Source organism: Mobula birostris, chromosome 19, assembly GCF_030028105.1.
Source record: "Mobula birostris isolate sMobBir1 chromosome 19, sMobBir1.hap1, whole genome shotgun sequence".
In the NCBI taxonomy this organism is placed as follows: domain Eukaryota; kingdom Metazoa; phylum Chordata; class Chondrichthyes; order Myliobatiformes; family Myliobatidae; genus Mobula; species Mobula birostris.
In genome coordinates this window covers 40,473,209-40,491,037 of record NC_092388.1, presented here as the reverse complement: position 1 = coordinate 40,491,037, position 17,829 = coordinate 40,473,209, and the positions used below count along the sequence as shown (strand labels likewise).

Sequence of the window (17,829 nt, the reverse complement as noted above, 5' to 3'; positions counted from 1 at the left end):
CTCCTCCACTGTCGTGATGAGGCCACACTTAGGTAGTAGGAACAACATCTTATATTCTGCTTGGGTAGCCTCCAACCTGATGGCGTGCACATCGATTTCTCAAACTTTCAGTAATGCCTCCCCCACCCCCCCTTCACCATTTCCTATCCCCTTGTTCCTCTCTCATGTTATCTCCTTACCCGCTCATCGCCTTCCTCTGGTGCTCCCCCTACTTCCATGGCCTCCTGTCTCTTTCACCAATTAACTTCCTAGCTCTTCGCTTCATCCCTCCATCTCCAGGTTTCACCTATTACCTGCCGTTTCTCTCCCCCCCCACCACCTTTCAAATCTACTCCTCAGCATTTTTTCTCCAGTCCTGCTGAAGGGTTTCACCCAGAAACGTCGACTGTACTTTTTTCGTAGATGCTGTTCTGGGCTGCTGAGTTCCTCCAGCATTTTGTGTGTGTTAATACAACATGTGATCGCTTTAGAAAAATGGACATCAACCATTTAAAGGAAGTAGCCGCAAAGGAAGTTTCTCTTCTTTGCACATTGATTGTTTGTCAGTCTTTATTATTTATGTAGTATTTTATGTAGTCGTGTACACTTGTGTGGCCGTTAGACACTACGCCTTGCTTAGAACGAACTGTTTTTAAATAGCACCAGTTGTGTGCATTTGTGTTCAAAAAGCAGTGAAGTGACTTTTGACAATGATAGTTGACAAAAAAACAAATAGCAAGACAATTCGGAACTATTTTGCTCATTTATAATACTGTGGTAGTATTGGTAGTGTTCTAATTTGTTCTGTATCTCACTTAAATATGTAATTTGTTACTCAGTTAAATGGTACTTTGTTCTTTTTATGCCTTTTAAACTATTTCCATGAAGCTTCAGCTAACTGGGGCAGCTGCTTAACTGAGCCAAAATGTACTGGTTCAGATGTATCCCAATTAAGCCGAATCTACTGTATATGGTAACATGAACTGTACGTACTTCAACAATAAATTTACTTTGAACTGGAAATTTGAACTTCCAATCTGAAGTTCTACTTCAATAAATGAAAATCTTTGCCTTGTTCCCTTGTTCACATCATGTCCCCTTTTCTAGACCAAACATTCCTCGGCTCTTTAGAAAATGGAATCAACTGACTACTGATGATTGCTCGTGGAAAGGAAATTCTGGTGATTCCAGTCAAGTCAACTGACAGGGAGGCATTGAGGGCCGATGGGGGAATTAATTCCTTAACCTGCCCTTGAGCTCCTTAAGGCCAAGTCTACCTGTGAAATCAAACTAGAGAGAGACAAAAGAGGCATACGAATCTTTTGCACGCAAGAGTCTGCTGGATTACGTGGCATATAGACAAAGATCATTTGGATTACTGCTGGATAATGTTTATGATTAAAATAATACACTTCACAATTTTTTTTTCATCTGAATGCATTTAGACCTTTCTAAAATATTGGGCATGGGTGAAGGTGTTGAAAAAAAATGTAGTGGTACTTCCTCTTCTCAGTCTAGACAGAGGCTCCATTTCCAGGTCTCCTATGGAAGATGAAATGCTCACTTAGTGATGTCATAGGTGGGCATTATCCCGAAATCCTTGTCAGGATCATAGCCCAAAAGATTGTTTCCGATATCAAAATATCCAACTGAAAAAAGATGATGATTTGGAAAATGGAATCAACTGACTACTGATGGCAATAGATTGTGTTCGTCAATGAACCAAGCATGTAATCCGATCAAGCTTGGCAATTCAAAATAGGTAATGTTAATGCAAACCTCAGTAATACAGCATTGTGTACACTTTTTTTTGTAATTTAATGCTCTAAGCATTCCACTCCTGCATTAATAAGGGAGATGACGAATAAAGAACTAAACTGCAAACTTAAATTCATTCCTGAAATTTATTTTATAAACCATCAGAATATAGTGGCATAAATAAAGATAAATAACTACAAATGTTTGATTGCCTGCACACATTTGAGTAATGGAATTTCTAATCCATATGACTTCAGAACACATCACCATTTGAATCAGTGATGGAAGAACAACCATCGTTAATATCTGCCCTAGCTCTGTTTATACCTTTGCATTGATGCTTGGGACTGTAGACAATAGCTACAGGTTGCTCATGGTCAAAGAGCTGCAGTCTTTCAGAGCTAGTAGAAAGCACCATGATTTTCCGGCAGTTTCAGTCCCTTTAGAGTTATCAACACACCCACAAAAGAAATAACAAAATCTGGAGAAATTTCCATGACTTGGTGAGCACTTTACTTGAAACCCTCCAGTACATTTTTCATGAGAAATGGCATTCACAGCACCAACCGCTTTTCATCTGCAAATGTTTTGGCTTCTTCAGCAGATATGCTATTGCCATTCAAGCTGTTTGGGAAAGAACAAAGACGTTAACATCCACCCCAGACATACATGAATTACCATTTCTTTGTGGACCCTTTATAAAAGAACCAACATCTACCCTGCTTATATGCCTAAAATATTGGAAAATGGCATAGAGGCGGGAACTCACAAACTGAATACGTACATCAAATGTCATGCCCTTTCCTTTGGGAACAAAGAGAGAGAAAGAAAGGAAAGCAACTTTATTCCCAATCTGCCTGAAATATCCATCTTTATCACATCTGAGAGGCTGATTGTTCCTTCAAAATGGGGGAAAAAACGTGGGGTTTCACGAAACCAGGTCAGATATGGGGGACAAGCAACATTGGATGGCAATGTAAAGTTCAAAGTCAGAGCTCTCGGTTCCAGTCACAAGGACATTCTGAAACAAAGTTTTGAAGCTTGCATCATCTGACTCAAGAGGAGGGAATGTTCCACATTAAATATTATAACCAAGTCAGCTGAAAATTTATTGGTTCTGGGGATAATTTTAATGTTGCACAGCAGACTGCCGCAGCTCAACACAAGAGTAAAGCATGAATATCCCTGGACCCAACCATATGCTTCATTTTTTATTGAAAACTAGGACAGTGGAATGTTTCTGACATTCAATGCCCTAGTTTTTAAATTTAAAAAATGTTCCTGATATCACTTACTTTACTGGAAACTGTGAACGGAACTTTGCTTCATGGCTTCAAAGCGATGACAATATGGATAATCTGGGAATTGGATGCATGACTGAAATGGATATATTTCATAGGGTTAAGGAGAAGGGCAGTAGGCATGGGACTAGTTGTACAGTTCTTCCCAAGAACTGCCATGGGTATAATGGACTGTATTACCTCCTTCCAGACAATGAAATTTTTCTTACCATATCTCTTTAATTGTTGAATTTTTAGGTAGTACTTCTAGGAAATGCTTAACACCCACGGTAGTAATTTTGTTGTTTATCAACCTGTAAATAAAATAATATATTTGATTATGTCAATGTACTAAGCACTCTAATACCTCACTGCTAGGTGTGACAGGCAGTGTAAGTGGCAATCGGGCTGCCCTTCCCGTCACATCAAAAAAGTGGCCCGTAGGGCACCAGAGTAGTGCAGTGCATTGGCTCCAGTGACACAGGTTAAATCTGCAGCAGACCCAGTGTGAGACAAGCTGAATTGCTTTCATCTTGGCTGACCCAGCATCAGATGATGAACTGCTGCGTGATTGTTCTTACAGAAATGTGGCTCCAGGACATGCCACGCACCATAAATCTTCATGCCATGCCACTCAGGGACTTGTGCTATTACTTTAATAACTGCACATTCCAGCATAACTACAGGTGCCATGTGTGACTGTATGTACCATGGTTGGCACCATGGCCCTGGGGGAACACTGTTTTCTTTAGCTGTATACACATGTATGGTTAAACTTGAACTTGAACCCTGATCTCTGCTGCTGTGCAGAGTTTGTAGACTCTTTCTGGAAATGTATGGGTTGCTCCGAGATGCTCTACTTTTCTCCCACATCTCAAAGACATGGTATAAATTGCCTCTAGCACGTGGGTTGTAGGAGGAGCAAGAAATGCTAATGGGCGTGTGACACAATAGCTGACAGGGAACTAAGTGAGGGATTTAGGGGGTCTGAAATCTGGCATAGACCCAGTGGACTGAATAGTCTCCTTCTATGTCATAAGGAATACTAGAAATTTAGCCAGTGAAACTGACATCCATAATAGGTTTCCCAACATTGCCTAATCCAATTCCTTTATCATCACCCTCCGAAGTTTTGGCTAACTTATGCACACGCATTCACTCCCCTCTATTTCTGTAAATGAATCCAGCCCTATAATTCTTGAGACCTCATTATTCCTCTAACTCTACCTTCTCCACCAATGGCGGCCAGAGACTCAAGAATTAAAAATTAATCTTCTGGACTCAGGCTATGAGAAATATGGAAGAACTGGTAATTTTAAAAAGTTCTTAAATTGCTTGTTTTATTATTAAAATTTTGGAAGCTTCAAAGAAACCAAATCAAACATTGGGAGCTCTTGTAATAAAACCTGCAGGGAAAGACCAACCATGTTGGCAGGACAACCTGAGGTACAAAATCCAACCATGACCCCTGAACCCCAAAACAAAGCTATATTACACAGAATCTACATCCCTACTTACCATAAGTGAAGCAGGTTTCTGTTCACCCCGAGTGATTCTGCGAAAATTAACGCCGCATCATCATTCAACTGATTTTCTGTCAACCTAATTTTCAAAAGGAAGTCAAAAACTTCTGAAGTTGATCATCGCCTACTGACGGTAAAGTAATTAAGAAAACTCAAAATATGCACTGATTAGTCAAAACCAGTAGGGGGATCTACAAGTCCACTATATAAGCTCCTGTGTATACTGCTAATTATCCTCAGTGTGGTCATCCCTTCTCCAGTATAATCATTCCTAGCAAACATTGATCTGCTTGAACAACTCACTGTAATTTGTCCTAAATTTTACTCTTCCTACTTTATTCGTATTTATTGGTGTCCAAGGGACTACAAACATAAATAACGTAGGTAGCATATTCCTTTCTGTCTTACAGCTCAGTGACATAAGTTCGATTCTTTCTCCAGTGCTGTCTGTGTAGAGTTGCATGTTAGACACATCAAAGAATTATAATAACAGATGGAGAATCTTAGCTTACACAATGTAATATCTCACTGGACAGAAGCTACACTTCAAACAAGTACTTCCTATATTTGAAGTGCTTTGGGGTGTCAATAAGACCATAAGGCATAGGAGTAGAATTAGGCCATTCAGCCCATCGAGTGCTCTGCCATTCCATCATTGCTGATCCCAGATCCCACTCAACCCCATACACCTGCCTTCTCACCATATCCTTTGATGCCCTGACCAAGCAGGAAACTATCAACTTCCGTTTTAAATATACCATGGACTTGGCCTCCACCACAGTCTGTGGGAGAGCATTCCACAGATTCACTACTCTCTGGCTAAAAAAATTCCTCCTTACCTCTGTTCTAAAAGGTCACCCCTCAATTTAGAAGCTGTGCCCTCTAGTTCCAGATGCCCCCACCATAGGAAACATCCTCTCCACATCCATCTTATCTAGTCCTTTCAACATTCAGTAGGTTTCAATGAGACTCCCCCTCCCCGCATTCTTCTAAATTCCAGTGAGTAGAGGCCCAAAACTGCCAAACGCTCCTGATGTGATAACCCCTTCATTCCCGGAATAATCCTTGTAAGCCTCCTCTTGCAAGTTAATATGGTGTTTTATAATTACAAGTCTATTTTTATGAGATGACTACAAGCCTACAGAGGTATTGAAGTGCTGCAGTGAAATATTACTGAACTGTTGCTCTTCACCAAATGAAACTAAATGTTCTGATATCAAGACAACTGTTACCAAAATGTCTCCAGGGAACTGTTGTCTTGCAGTGCTGCTGCCAAGCTTTTACCGCCCTCTGTGGAAATGCCATTGGCTGCCAGACTAGATAAAGAATGTAAACATTGTTGAGCAAATTAGATTAGATTAGATTATGAGGACACACAGTCCTCTTTTATTGTCATTTAGTAAAGCATGCATTAAGAAATGATACAATACTCAAATGATACAATAATCAAAGAGTCACAGTGACAGCTTGAATATATTTTTTTACATAGAGTAATAAATAAACAGTCCAGTTTGCCACAGCATAGACTTTCAAGCCTTGCTTTCAGTTGCTTAGCCCAAAACCTCTAGAATTCCCCAACTGTTTCTTTTATCCCCTCCACCTTAAAAGACTACATCTTGGAAAAGATTCAACCAAAACTCTTATTTGCTGAACTACATTGGCTATTGGTTCTCAAATGTCTCCATTTTATACTTAAGTCCCTACTCTTCACTTTTTATAGGCATCCGTTAGTCTCGGGAGACCATGGATTTGCACCTTAGAAGACTTCCAGGTCACAGGCCTGGGCAAGGTTGTATGGAAGACCGGCAGTTGCCAATGCTGCAGATCTCTCCTCTCCACGCCACTGATGTTGTCCAAGGGAAGGGCATTAGGACCTATACAGCTTGGCACCGGTGTCGTCACAGAGCAATGTGTGGTTATGTGCCTTGCTCAAGGACACAACATGCTGCCTCAGCCAAGGCTCGAACTAGCGACCTTCAGATCACTAGACGAACGCCTTAACCACTTGGCCACGCACCAACACTCTCCACTATCACTGCAATAAATACCAAAGAATCTAGTGCTCCCCTAACATCCCCAATATTGGCCATGTTTTCAGCAAACTCTGGAACTATTTGAAAACACCTCCCACCAGACACTTCTCTTTTACTTTAATGATCTCACCTATCCATGTTCTCTATCGCAATGCCCATTAACAGAAACAGGATGATGGGTGTTCTAAGGTGTTGGTAGTGAAAAACATTGGACAAGATACCAGGGGAAAGTCCCCTGCACTTCCTTGAATAGCACTCAGAGATGTTTAACACTCAGTTGAATAGATCTACAGATACAACGGCGAGGTCACCATACACTGCTTTAAATCCCCAGAGTAGTCCTTGCATCCATAACTTCTGACTCACAGCATGCACTGCCACCGGGTCATGCATGATTCCACTAGCTTTTATAAATAAATATGCAGTTTTATCATGAAAGCTCTCATTGAACTTGGAAGGTGGTTTTGATCTTCAGCACTCATTCTTAAGCAATAAATCTGGATGGACTGGACAACTTTCAATCACCTTTACAAAAATGTTATTGCCCTACAAGAGATTATCCAGGTTAAGTCATGAAGCCAGGAGCAATTAATTACCTGAGTTCTTGTATTGAAGGGTGATTCCTTAAAGTTTCGGCAAAGGCAACAGCACCCAAATCGCCAATCCGGTTCCCCCACATTCTGTAATTGAATTTGTGACTGATAATCACTACGGGTGCAAACCAACACACTTAAACAATGCGTATGAACTAAGTCATCACTTCATCATTAAACTACAGGATACATTCAGGTTACTGTATTATTAACTTTCAATCAGGTTTCATATATTTCCTGACATATCTACTTGCTGTATCTTCATTCTGGATAAACAGAAAATGGAAGCAGTCATCTCTCCCAGCAAAGAATTGTATCCTAAGCAGTAGTTAGTGAATGCGCAACCACGAATGCAAGTAAAGATCTTAGGTTTACTTTTATTTTATTTTATTTTGAGATAAAGCACAGATGGTAAAAGTCCCTTCTGGCCCAACGAGCCTGTGTTGCCCAATTACACCAATGTGACAATTAACCGACTAACCCAAAAGTAGGAGGAAACTGGAGCACCTAGAGAAAATCCACATGGGTCAAGGGGAGAATGTAAAGACTTCCAGACAGTGGTGGAATTGAAACTGGGTCACTGGGGCTATGATAGTGTTACTCTACCCACACCCCCACCCATTTTTTTTCCCCTTTGCTACTCTCTGATTTTTTTTTAATGCTTTCAGTGGATATCTGCTAAATTTATAGCAGTTCTACGTGATGGTCTGTGGCCGATGAGACAGCTTCACTCTTTTCCTCACAAGAATCTGCCTTCTGTTTTAGGCTTTGCTCCAGCAGGAACACTGAAATCAGAAAATCGCTGCGAGTACAACCCACTTAGAGATGCAAGAAACTCGTAATGGTGCTTAATTACATTTACGAATTCTCAATTTAGCCTTTTGGATTGCATTTCTTATCAACTGACACTCTGGTTGGGCCTCAGATGGAATATTATATCCCAGTCACCCATCTTAAGCAAGGATGACGAGCATCTGGAGATGAAACACAAGTGGTCTGCTGCATTGATGGTATGGATTAGTTGCAGGAGTTATGTGGAGAATGTAGGAAAGCTGGGATTGTTTTCCGTAGGTTAAGTAAGTTGACATTCAAAGTTATGAAATGTTTTATTGAAATAAGCAAGGAAAATGCTTCCAGCAATAAGAAATTCAGTAAAGGAAGATTAATTTTGATGGCTCTCTCTATCAGGAGAGAGGATTAAAAAAATTCCAACAATTAATTAGTTTATGATATTAAATGACTACCTGAAGGATGCTGTAGAGATCAGTAAGTTTCAAAGGGAAATCAGGTGAAACTTAATATTTTGTGGGTAAAAGCAAGGATCGTTCTTTCAAAGAGTCAGTGCAATCAAAATGGGCTGAATTAGATTTTAATGAAGTATAAGGTTCTACAGTACTTGAAACACGTTTGCTTTTGTTGGCAGTTGTTGTTGTCTTATCTGGCATTTGGGATGTGGGTTCCATCTGCTATTGTAATAAGGCAAAGGTATAACAAACATATGAGATTTTGAAGAAGCTAGAAATGTTGAGCAATGCACACAAAATGTTGGAGGAATTCAGCAAGTCAGGCAGCTTCTATGGAAGGGAATAAACAGTTGTCATTTCAAGCCAAGATCATTCATCAGGTCTGGAAAGGAAGGGGGCAGAAGGCATAATAAGAAGGTGGGTGGAGGGGAAGGAGTGCAGGCTGAGGGGTGATAAGTAAGACTTGGTGAGGGGCGAAGTGGGTGGGTGGGGGAGAGGGGATAAAGTAAGAAGCAGGGAGGTGATAGGTGGACAAGGCAAAGGACTGAAGAAGGACTGACTGGAGAGGAGAGTGAACTATGGAAGAAAGGGAAGGAGGTTTGGGAAATTTAGATGGAGGTGAAGGGCAGGTGAGGAGAAGAGAAGAGATGCGAAGGTAAACATAACGGGGAATGGAAAAAGAGAGAAGGGATGGGGAAGAAATTAACAGAAGTCTCAGAAGTTTTTGTCCGTGCCATTAGGTTAGAGGCTATCCAGATGGAATATGAGATGTTGCTCCTCCAGCCCGAGTTTGACCTCATGGTAGTATCTAAGGCCCTGGAAAGGCAAGTCAGAATGGGAGTGAGAAGTCAAATTAAAACTGGTAGCCACAGGGAGATCCTGCCTTTCGCAGTGGACAGAGCAAAGGGGCTCAAAAAAAGCAGGTCCCTAACCTACATCAGGCAGAGGCAGCTACACCAGGAGCACTGGATACGATGGATGACCCCAGCAGACCCACAGGTCATCTCACCTGGAAGGAGTGTTTGGGGCCCTGAAAAGTATAACTGAAACAAATACATAATTTTGTTTTGAAATGCTAGCAAGTTCACACAGAGGGGATTCGGTGTATTTTTCTTCAGTCAACGTGAAAAAGTGGAGGGGTGGGGGTTACGATGGCTCGTTTGGTTGCACACTCCCCTTCAGGTGTGGTGGCTTTAAGGTGCAAATCCAATTTATAAATTTGAGCACACAATGACGAGGGAGTGCTCCAATAATGGGGGAGCTGGAAGTGCCCTCTTTCAGTTCAAATATTAAACCAGGTGAGAGTAAGAAGTTGCACAGCGCTACTTCACTGCAATGGCCAACACAACAGTCAAGAGCAGCAAAAATAGATTTATCTTCTTAGGATTTAAGATCTTATGATAGAACATTAGTTGCTGTGTTTTCTTTGCAGCTACATCTTGAATACATTTCTTTCACATTGCAGGGCGTAGTGGAAAACCTTGGGAAGGCACTAAATAAAAGCTAATTTGTTCTTTGTTTCTATGACAAAGGTTCAGGACAGATAGCAATTTATATTACACTATATTTTTCTATATCTTTTCCAGGAATTTCTGACACTCATCAAGTAGAGGGCTCTTATTATTCCCATTATTGAGAGAAAGTATGTCAAGCCTAAAGTATTCTGAATTTAATAACGCAGTGAGATCGTAAATTCGGGATAAATTACATGACAGAGTGGTGATTTATTGGTGAAAGTGCCCAGAGAGGACAAGCTCAGTCACAAGTTGAAAACTGGTAAACCACAATGAACAGAGGAAATTGCAGAAGAAAATACTTCCCAATTTCCTTTTCAAAGTGGATGGTAACAAGCTGTTTAAGTGTGCTACATTTGTGTAATTGAGACTCCGGCCTACCAGTTTGTCTGTTCAACCCAATACAAATGGCATTATAGCCTGAAAGTTACCCTTCCAGATGTCACCAGTCGTGAATGCTGAAGAGTTATTTTTGAGGAAGGTTTAAAAATTTTTTAGTACTGTTTATCACGCAACAATCCCACCCAAGGATTATCAACAGTATTGCAATGCTTAAAATGCATCGGCAGTGAGATTTCTTAATCACAATGATCTGGAAAACCTCTGACTTTCAGAAACAACCATTAGGAATGACGAACCAACAGACTGTTGTACAGCAGCCTGCAGGCTGACAGCTCATTCTGCACTTAGCTTACACTGAACACTGAGCTTTCCTTGTATTTTGAACAATTTGCTGTGAGCACTCCCATTGATGGATGACACAGAACTGCAACGAGAGCACACATTATCGATACAACACAGGAATCACCCCGAGGGTCAGTTTCTTCCCAGGATTTACTAGGAGCTATGACCTTAATTAGATTTCTCAGGGGAATACTGGTTACGCGAGCTACACTTTCACAAGGATTTCACCATTGAGATCCTCAATCTCATAAAACTTCAAAATCCTACAGGTATGCCTGCTATGTTCTCACAGTCAAAGTCAAGGTCACCAAGTCTCCCAACCTCCTAGCTTCAGGATCACCCCAGCTGATGGTATTTTAACATCAGTTCATTGCTCACCATTGCATTAGGCTAGTTAGTGATGCTCTCTGCTCCATCTACTTCTGTCAACCGAGCAGGGACTAGACATACTGGAGGAGGAGCATCTACTGTTAATAGGTTTCTGCAAGGTGCTGGCTATGACAGCCAGACCTTGTGTGATCATTTGATCTCCATTCACACCTTAACTAGCCACATGTAGGTGAGTGCCAGAATCTAGGAAGTTGGTGCAAATAAAAAAATGATTATTAATACCGAATTAGTATATATGGGTGTATCCCAAGTGTTTGATTCTGGGAAGTTTCTCAGAAGCTCTCTATCACTCATTCTCAAATCACACACAGCACAGTTTGATAGATATGATTACTACTCATGTATCCTGCAGGCATACTACGATGATAAATGATTTCCAGGAAATGACGTAGCTTAAAATGAACGCAGGCATTTCTCGCATAAACTGATGACTAAAACGACCAGCTCAGTTCAGTCTCTGCCAGATATTACAGCAAGATTGCACAAGCCCACATGTCCTTGCAGTCTTCATCGTGGTCCTTACAAAAATAATGCAAATGTTATTCCTTTTCATGCAGACTTCCTTTTCTTTTCAGGCAAATCTGCAGGGTGCATTAATTGCTGTCCAAGACCAACCTCCTTTATAAGCCTGTGTGACTTCCCATGGCCTCTTGACGTGGTGCTCTACAGTTCCTGTACAAAGTACACTCTGTCTCCTCTCCATTGAATCTTACTTGAGGGATGGGCCAGCCTCACACAAGAATTAGGATTGGATACTCTTGTAAATACATAAAGACAGGGTGAAATTTGTTGCAGAAGCATTGATCTAGTGCTTCACATTGACAACTTCATAAACTGTCCAAGAAGGAGAAGGAACTAAAGGATGGAAAACATGAACAGAACCTGCATTCAGCTAAGTTACTTGGCTTCAATCAACATGAATTGCACAAATACGAGTTACTGTACAACTATAACGGAATAGTACTTTTACCCTCAAAGAAAAAAATCTTAATCTCCTCACCACTTGGACCCCTTAAGCTTTTTGTGTTTTTATGCGGGCTTGGAAACCAGGCTTAAAATGTTTCCGCTGTGGTTTCCTGGCCACCTTTGAGATGTGGGCATTGCCTCAGGATGCCATGCTGAGTATGTGCTCTCGACTCTTAAGGGTCACCTCCAGTTTGAGAGGTACCAATTGGTGAGCCTGTGCACTGACAAAGCAGGCTTGGCGTAGTGACAAATTCAGTGCCTTGAAGTTATTGATTGCAGGACAGGTTAGAATGCCCTCAGAGAGGGGCCTGATTGCCAGCCTGCTAACTGTGCTCGCGTAGTTCTTGGTAGACAATGATGCACACATTTTTCACTTCTCAGATGGCACAACTTCACCACTGGCTTCCAGGGCTCTGCACAGTACCACAAACAGATCATGGAGGATGACTGTCTTCTCCCTGATAACAGCACCAGTCTCCTGCGAAGCAGCAGGCTGCTGGATCTGGGAAAGAGCTGATGGATTGTCACATGACAGGCAGAAACCTACTCCCTCCTTGGCACAGTCATTCGCCTTCTCTACATCAGCTCCCAAGAAAATGTAGACAAGGTGCAAGCTGCTCATTATCTTATTTATTTGATCTGAGAGGTTAGACACTGCATCAAGCATCTTAGGATGCCTCTCCATGAGTCTTCCTGAATGCTCCCCCCTTGTGGCGTCAACCAAACCCTCCAGGTCAGCATTACTAACTGGCCTTATTAAGGGCAATGCTAATATCTGAGCTGGTGCTCTGTAACTGCGGCAACCTGTGATATGCCATCTCTTCTTACTCTTCAGTAAACTGGGAAAGAGCTGATTTTGTGTGTGTGTGTGTGTCTCTCTCTCTGTCTTTAAACAGGGCAATGAGGATGCAGCTGAGTTCTTTGTTGGGCAAATATGCAGCAAAGGTGGAATCGAGTAATTCCCAGAGTCTGCCTGATCAGGGGAGCAAGCTTAAATAAAAGCCAGACAATTTACCTACTTTCCACTCAAGCACTCACAACTAAACAGGACAAATCCACATAATAAAGGGACACAAACTGAGAAAGGTTGGTCCTAATTGACTTTCCAATAAACTTCTCGCCAAAATAATTAAAAACTGATGTTAAAGGATACTTGCCTCTAAACATGTGCAGCACATCAAACCAAATAGAACAACTCTGTTTATCATATAGATTCATGCACTAAAACAAGACACATGTGGAGTCAGTCAGGAGCTTGATGCAGAGTTCACAGTGGTCACATCTTTGTTCCACTGATGCCGGGAAGTAAGGCAGCACAGCAAGAGCCTTCCATCAGGGCAGCCCCTCTGCGGCCACAGGCAAGGTTCTGGTGCAGGTGAGGGAGAAATGCACACACTTACACTGCAATCCTAGGTCTTCCCCCATTCTACAGAGTGATTAACTCATCACAAATGTCTGCAATTGCTGCATTCATCTCACACAGTTCATCCTACAAAGGAATGACAACATCTCCACACGTGGTGACAAAATGTTTGCAAGTAAATTGCCAAGATTGGAGAACAGATCAACCCAACCGTTAAAAAATGTGTCATTCAAACAAGGGAAAAGGCATCCCTGGGGTCCCAAGGACCAGGCTATGATGAATATCTTTGATAATTATTACTTCTTTGTTCTGAATTAAATTACTTAATGCATCTGTTGTGCTTGTAACCAAAATACATGTATTTCATGGTTTGTTATAGTCACAAACAAGTCTCTTAAGTTACATCAAATTGGAAATTTCAAGGGTAACTACAATTGACAGAGGAGACCGATCTTACATGTGATTGGCCAAATTTTATGATGACCACTACTTGACTTGAAAAAGACGACAGGAATGATCTGATGTGTGCAAAGTGACTTTTATGTGCAATTTGCATGGAGAAAGCAAATGCACAATGCGTAAACTTCTGAGCAAATACAGTCGAAGAACCTAAAGTTCTGGTCCAGCAAACCTTAAGTATGCTTTCCTGTTCTGAAGAAAACTTTAAAATGGTGAGGGTAGTCAAAGAGACAGAAGGTTCACTTATGAAGATAGAAATATGAAATATGGCTAAACGACTGCAAAAATATGCTATTCCAATTTCAGAAGATGAAAGAGAAGGAACTCATTAAGGTCTTGAAAAGTACAGATCTTGAAATTTATTTTCAATTAGCATGCAAAGTTAGTGCAAAAAATTACACTGTGGTTCTACTTTAAGGCTATCTTCTTTACACATACAGTGAAGCACATAGGCATCAGACAAAACCAGAGAGGCGGGAGAGTTAAAAAACACTGATGCCACAATTAATAAAATTTGAGATTGTTTTTTATGGAAACAAGCCCAGTGGTTCTCCTCATTCATAAGTAGGTTATAAACATAAGAAGCAAAATTCTATACTCACCCCAAGTCTTTGAATGCCTTGTTTTTCTGAATTGCTTGTGCTAATAACTTTCCTCCAACACTTGTAAGCTTGTTGAGGCCAATTCTGTAAAGATCATTAATAGAAATGCTTATGTTATACATTAATAATAGAATGATCTAATTCAGGAACAAACATCAGACTTTTGCATTTCCCTCCCCTTTTTTTCAACATTGCTCAACCAGGATCCCACAACAAGTGATTTACAAGATGACCTGAGTGATGGAAATTTGGAAGTCACTTTATAAATGATGCATGATTTAGAAGTGAGAATAATAAACTTGTTTATCAAAATTAAAAGGCAAAGGCCAACATACTGTCATTAGACAGCAGAACAATCCTTAAGAGTTAAATATGCCACATATTCTTATGTGTTCATGATTCACAGTAACAATAACACAAAAGCAAAATATTAAACATGCTAGAAATCTAAAATAAAAAACAGAAAAGGCTATAAGCATTCAACAGGTCAGGAAGTACATCATGACCTGAACATTAACTCTATTTACACTTGCCCTATCCTACTGTATGATATTTTTCTTCCTTTTGGACACTCATAATTGCTAGGTTAATGGACTTTGACCAGTTTAACAGATACTTTGTTCAGAAAATTTGTTCCCCTTACAAGTTCTGCCACTTAAATTCTTAGTGCTCTCTAGACCTATATTTAAATTCTGAATTTATTGTCACTCAGCTTCCCAGAGAACATTGAAAACTGGCATCCGCATTTCCTCTACTTTCTTTTGTTGTCAGAGAGGGGAAAAATACCCACTCTTTGGCCTTTAATTACTATAGATACAACTGTAACTATGAATATCATGTACAATAGAAGTAATTTATATAAATTGTTGACACATTTCTTACTTTAATGTATGAAGACTTGGACATTCCTCAATGATTTTGGCAATGTACTCAGCACCAACATCAGTGATCTGATTCCTGTATAGGCTGGAAGAGTAACAAGCACATTCATGGACAATGACACAGCAGTGGGGCAAACATTATCACCCCATTAACAGCAAACTTCTAATGGTAATATTTCTGTTCCGGCAATATTGATTGTCTTGATAATTTGTTGGATGGGATAAATAAGATTAAAGAAATCACATTTGAATCCATTAAAGCTTCTACATTGGCTTCAATTAACATAGATTACAGGAAACTAATGCCCCAATTTGCCATATTCCCCTCCAGCTTCATGAGTATTCATTTTCCAGATCAACCTGTTTGTTACAAGACCTCTTCCTAAAATCCATGCAGACTTCGTCCAAAACACTATTTTCATCAACAAAAGTTCATTTGTTGATATAACTTCCTCTCAATAAATTCACATTGCATGTCCATGACTATCCAATGGTGCTTTAAATACTGATTTATGCCATCATGTAGAAGTTTTTCAAATACTGTGCATGACATATATTTTCAATTTATTCATAGAACACCACTATTTATGACTCATCCATCATTACTGAGGATATTGAAGATAATTTATGTATTATTTGGATTAGAAAAGGAACCAAAGATTTCCTTCCCTGAAGGACAAGTGAACCATATGAGTTTGTAATAACAATCTGCTCATTTCATTATCACCGTAAATTACTCTAACTCATATTTCTAAACTTTCTTTAATTACATGACATTATTTTTTTCTTGGCTGCCATAGTAACATTGCCTGGCATTTTCACCGATTAATAATGCCAGCCCACATCTTTTAATCCCTCCCACTCTATTACATCTAAAACAACAGAACCCCAGAGCATTAAGTTGCCAGTCCTGCCTCTCCTGAACCAAATTCCACTAATGCTACAATGTAATTCCACGTGCTGCTCCATGCCCTGATTTCATCCATCTTTCCTTCAATACTCCTAGCAGTGAAATATATGGAGCTCAGAACATTAGTCTCACCATGCTCGACCTTTTTATTGCGGACTTTGTATATAGGCTTAACAGCATCTTTCTCCACAACCTGTTCTTGTGCTCTGGTTCCATCCCTCTGCAACTCTAGTTTAAACCCCCTATGTAGCATTAGCAAACTTACCTGCTAAGATATTAGTCCCTCTCCAGTTCAGGTGCAAACCATCCCTTCTGTACAGGTTTCTCCTTCCCTTGAAGAGAGCCCAAAGAGTCTGAAGCCCTCCCTCCTGCACCATCTTAGCCACATGATAAACTGTACGATCTTCCTATTTCTGGCCTCTCTCGCGCGTGGCACGGGTAGCAGTTCTGAGATCACAACCCTGGAGGTCCTGTCCTTTAACTGTGTGCCTGACACCCTGAACGCAAGACCTCATCGCCCCTCCTACTCATGTCACGTGTACCGACATGGAGCATGACCTCTGGCTGCTCACTCTCCCACTTAAGAATGCCGTGAACTTGATCCGAGAAGTTCCTGGCACTGGCACCTGGGAGGCAACATGCCAACCATGAATCTTGTTCTTGTCCACAGAACTTCCTTTCTGTTCCCCTAACAACAAATTTCCTACCGCTACAGATTGCCTCCTCTTCCCCCTTCCCTTCTGAGCCACAGAGCCAGACTCAGTGTCAGAGACCTGACTGCTGTGGCTTTCCTTTGCTAGATTATTTCCCCCAAGCCCCAACAGTATGCAAAGTGGTATACCTGTTGCTGAGGGGAACGGCCACAGGGGTACGCCACACTGGCTGCCTATCCCTTTCCCCCTCTTGACAGTCACCAAATTAGCTGTGTCCTGCACCTTGGGTGTAACTATCTCCTTGCATGCCTTGGTAGGAGTCCATGGCATAAAAAAAGGTTCTGAATCCCTGCTCTAGGAGAAGTTTATAACTGCCAGGTAACCTAGCAACTCACACATCTTTGTTTGTGGGAGGCAGCCAGGGGACCCAGAAGAAGCCCACACAGTTATGAGGAAAACATGCATCAGGGCAACATAACTCTATCCCTGAAAATGATCAATGCTAGCTTCAGAATCTACACTTGTTTGTCTTAATTTATCCACACCAGGTCGTGAAGCAAGGCTGTGCACAACACTACTGGTGAGCTCAAACCAGTAATGGCACCAGAAGGAGAATCAGATTTACTGACATTAATTTAGATGATGTGGGACTTGTTGTTTTGTGGCAGCAGTACAGTGCAAAGATATAAAATTACTACAAATTCATTCACTTGGTGATAGAAAGAATGCAGGATGATAAACATGTACAGTGGAGAGTGAAAGAGTTCTGGGGTGTGCACATCTGTCTCTGCCTGTGTACTCGACTTCCTCGGGTTCATGGGTCTTTTTCCTGTAGTTGCTCATGCTAGGACAATGTTGACATCCTAGGAATTAGCTTCGTGAGGGTCTTTTGGCCTAGCTGAAATGCCAGAAGAGTAAAATGCTGACAACTAGTTGGAAGTTCCAATAGTTCAGCATGTACAGTAACTCGCTAGGCATTCTGTGTTGTCCTTCAGTT

At 40.9% G+C, this 17,829-nt stretch overlaps 1 protein-coding gene across 4 annotated transcripts in view; it reads right to left on the bottom strand.

Annotated features, from left to right (window-relative positions):
- Nucleotides 1-1,869: 1,869 nt before the first annotated feature.
- Nucleotides 1,870-17,829, bottom strand: part of nod1 (nucleotide-binding oligomerization domain containing 1) — a 65,822-nt gene continuing 49,862 nt past the window's right edge. For 3 of the 4 annotated variants that reach the window (XM_072283481.1, XM_072283480.1, XM_072283483.1), the window contains 7 exons: nt 15,271-15,354; nt 14,389-14,472; nt 7,170-7,253; nt 5,773-5,856; nt 4,536-4,619; nt 3,248-3,331; nt 1,870-2,361 (listed from right to left, as the gene is read on the bottom strand). In XM_072283481.1, coding sequence (XP_072139582.1) covers nt 2,292-2,361; nt 3,248-3,331; nt 4,536-4,619; nt 5,773-5,856; nt 7,170-7,253; nt 14,389-14,472; nt 15,271-15,354 — 574 coding nt within the window. In that variant the 3' untranslated portion in view covers nt 1,870-2,291. The remainder of the gene's footprint in view (nt 2,362-3,247; nt 3,332-4,535; nt 4,620-5,772; nt 5,857-7,169; nt 7,254-14,388; nt 14,473-15,270; nt 15,355-17,829) is intronic. The other variant, XM_072283484.1, reaches the window with a different exon arrangement.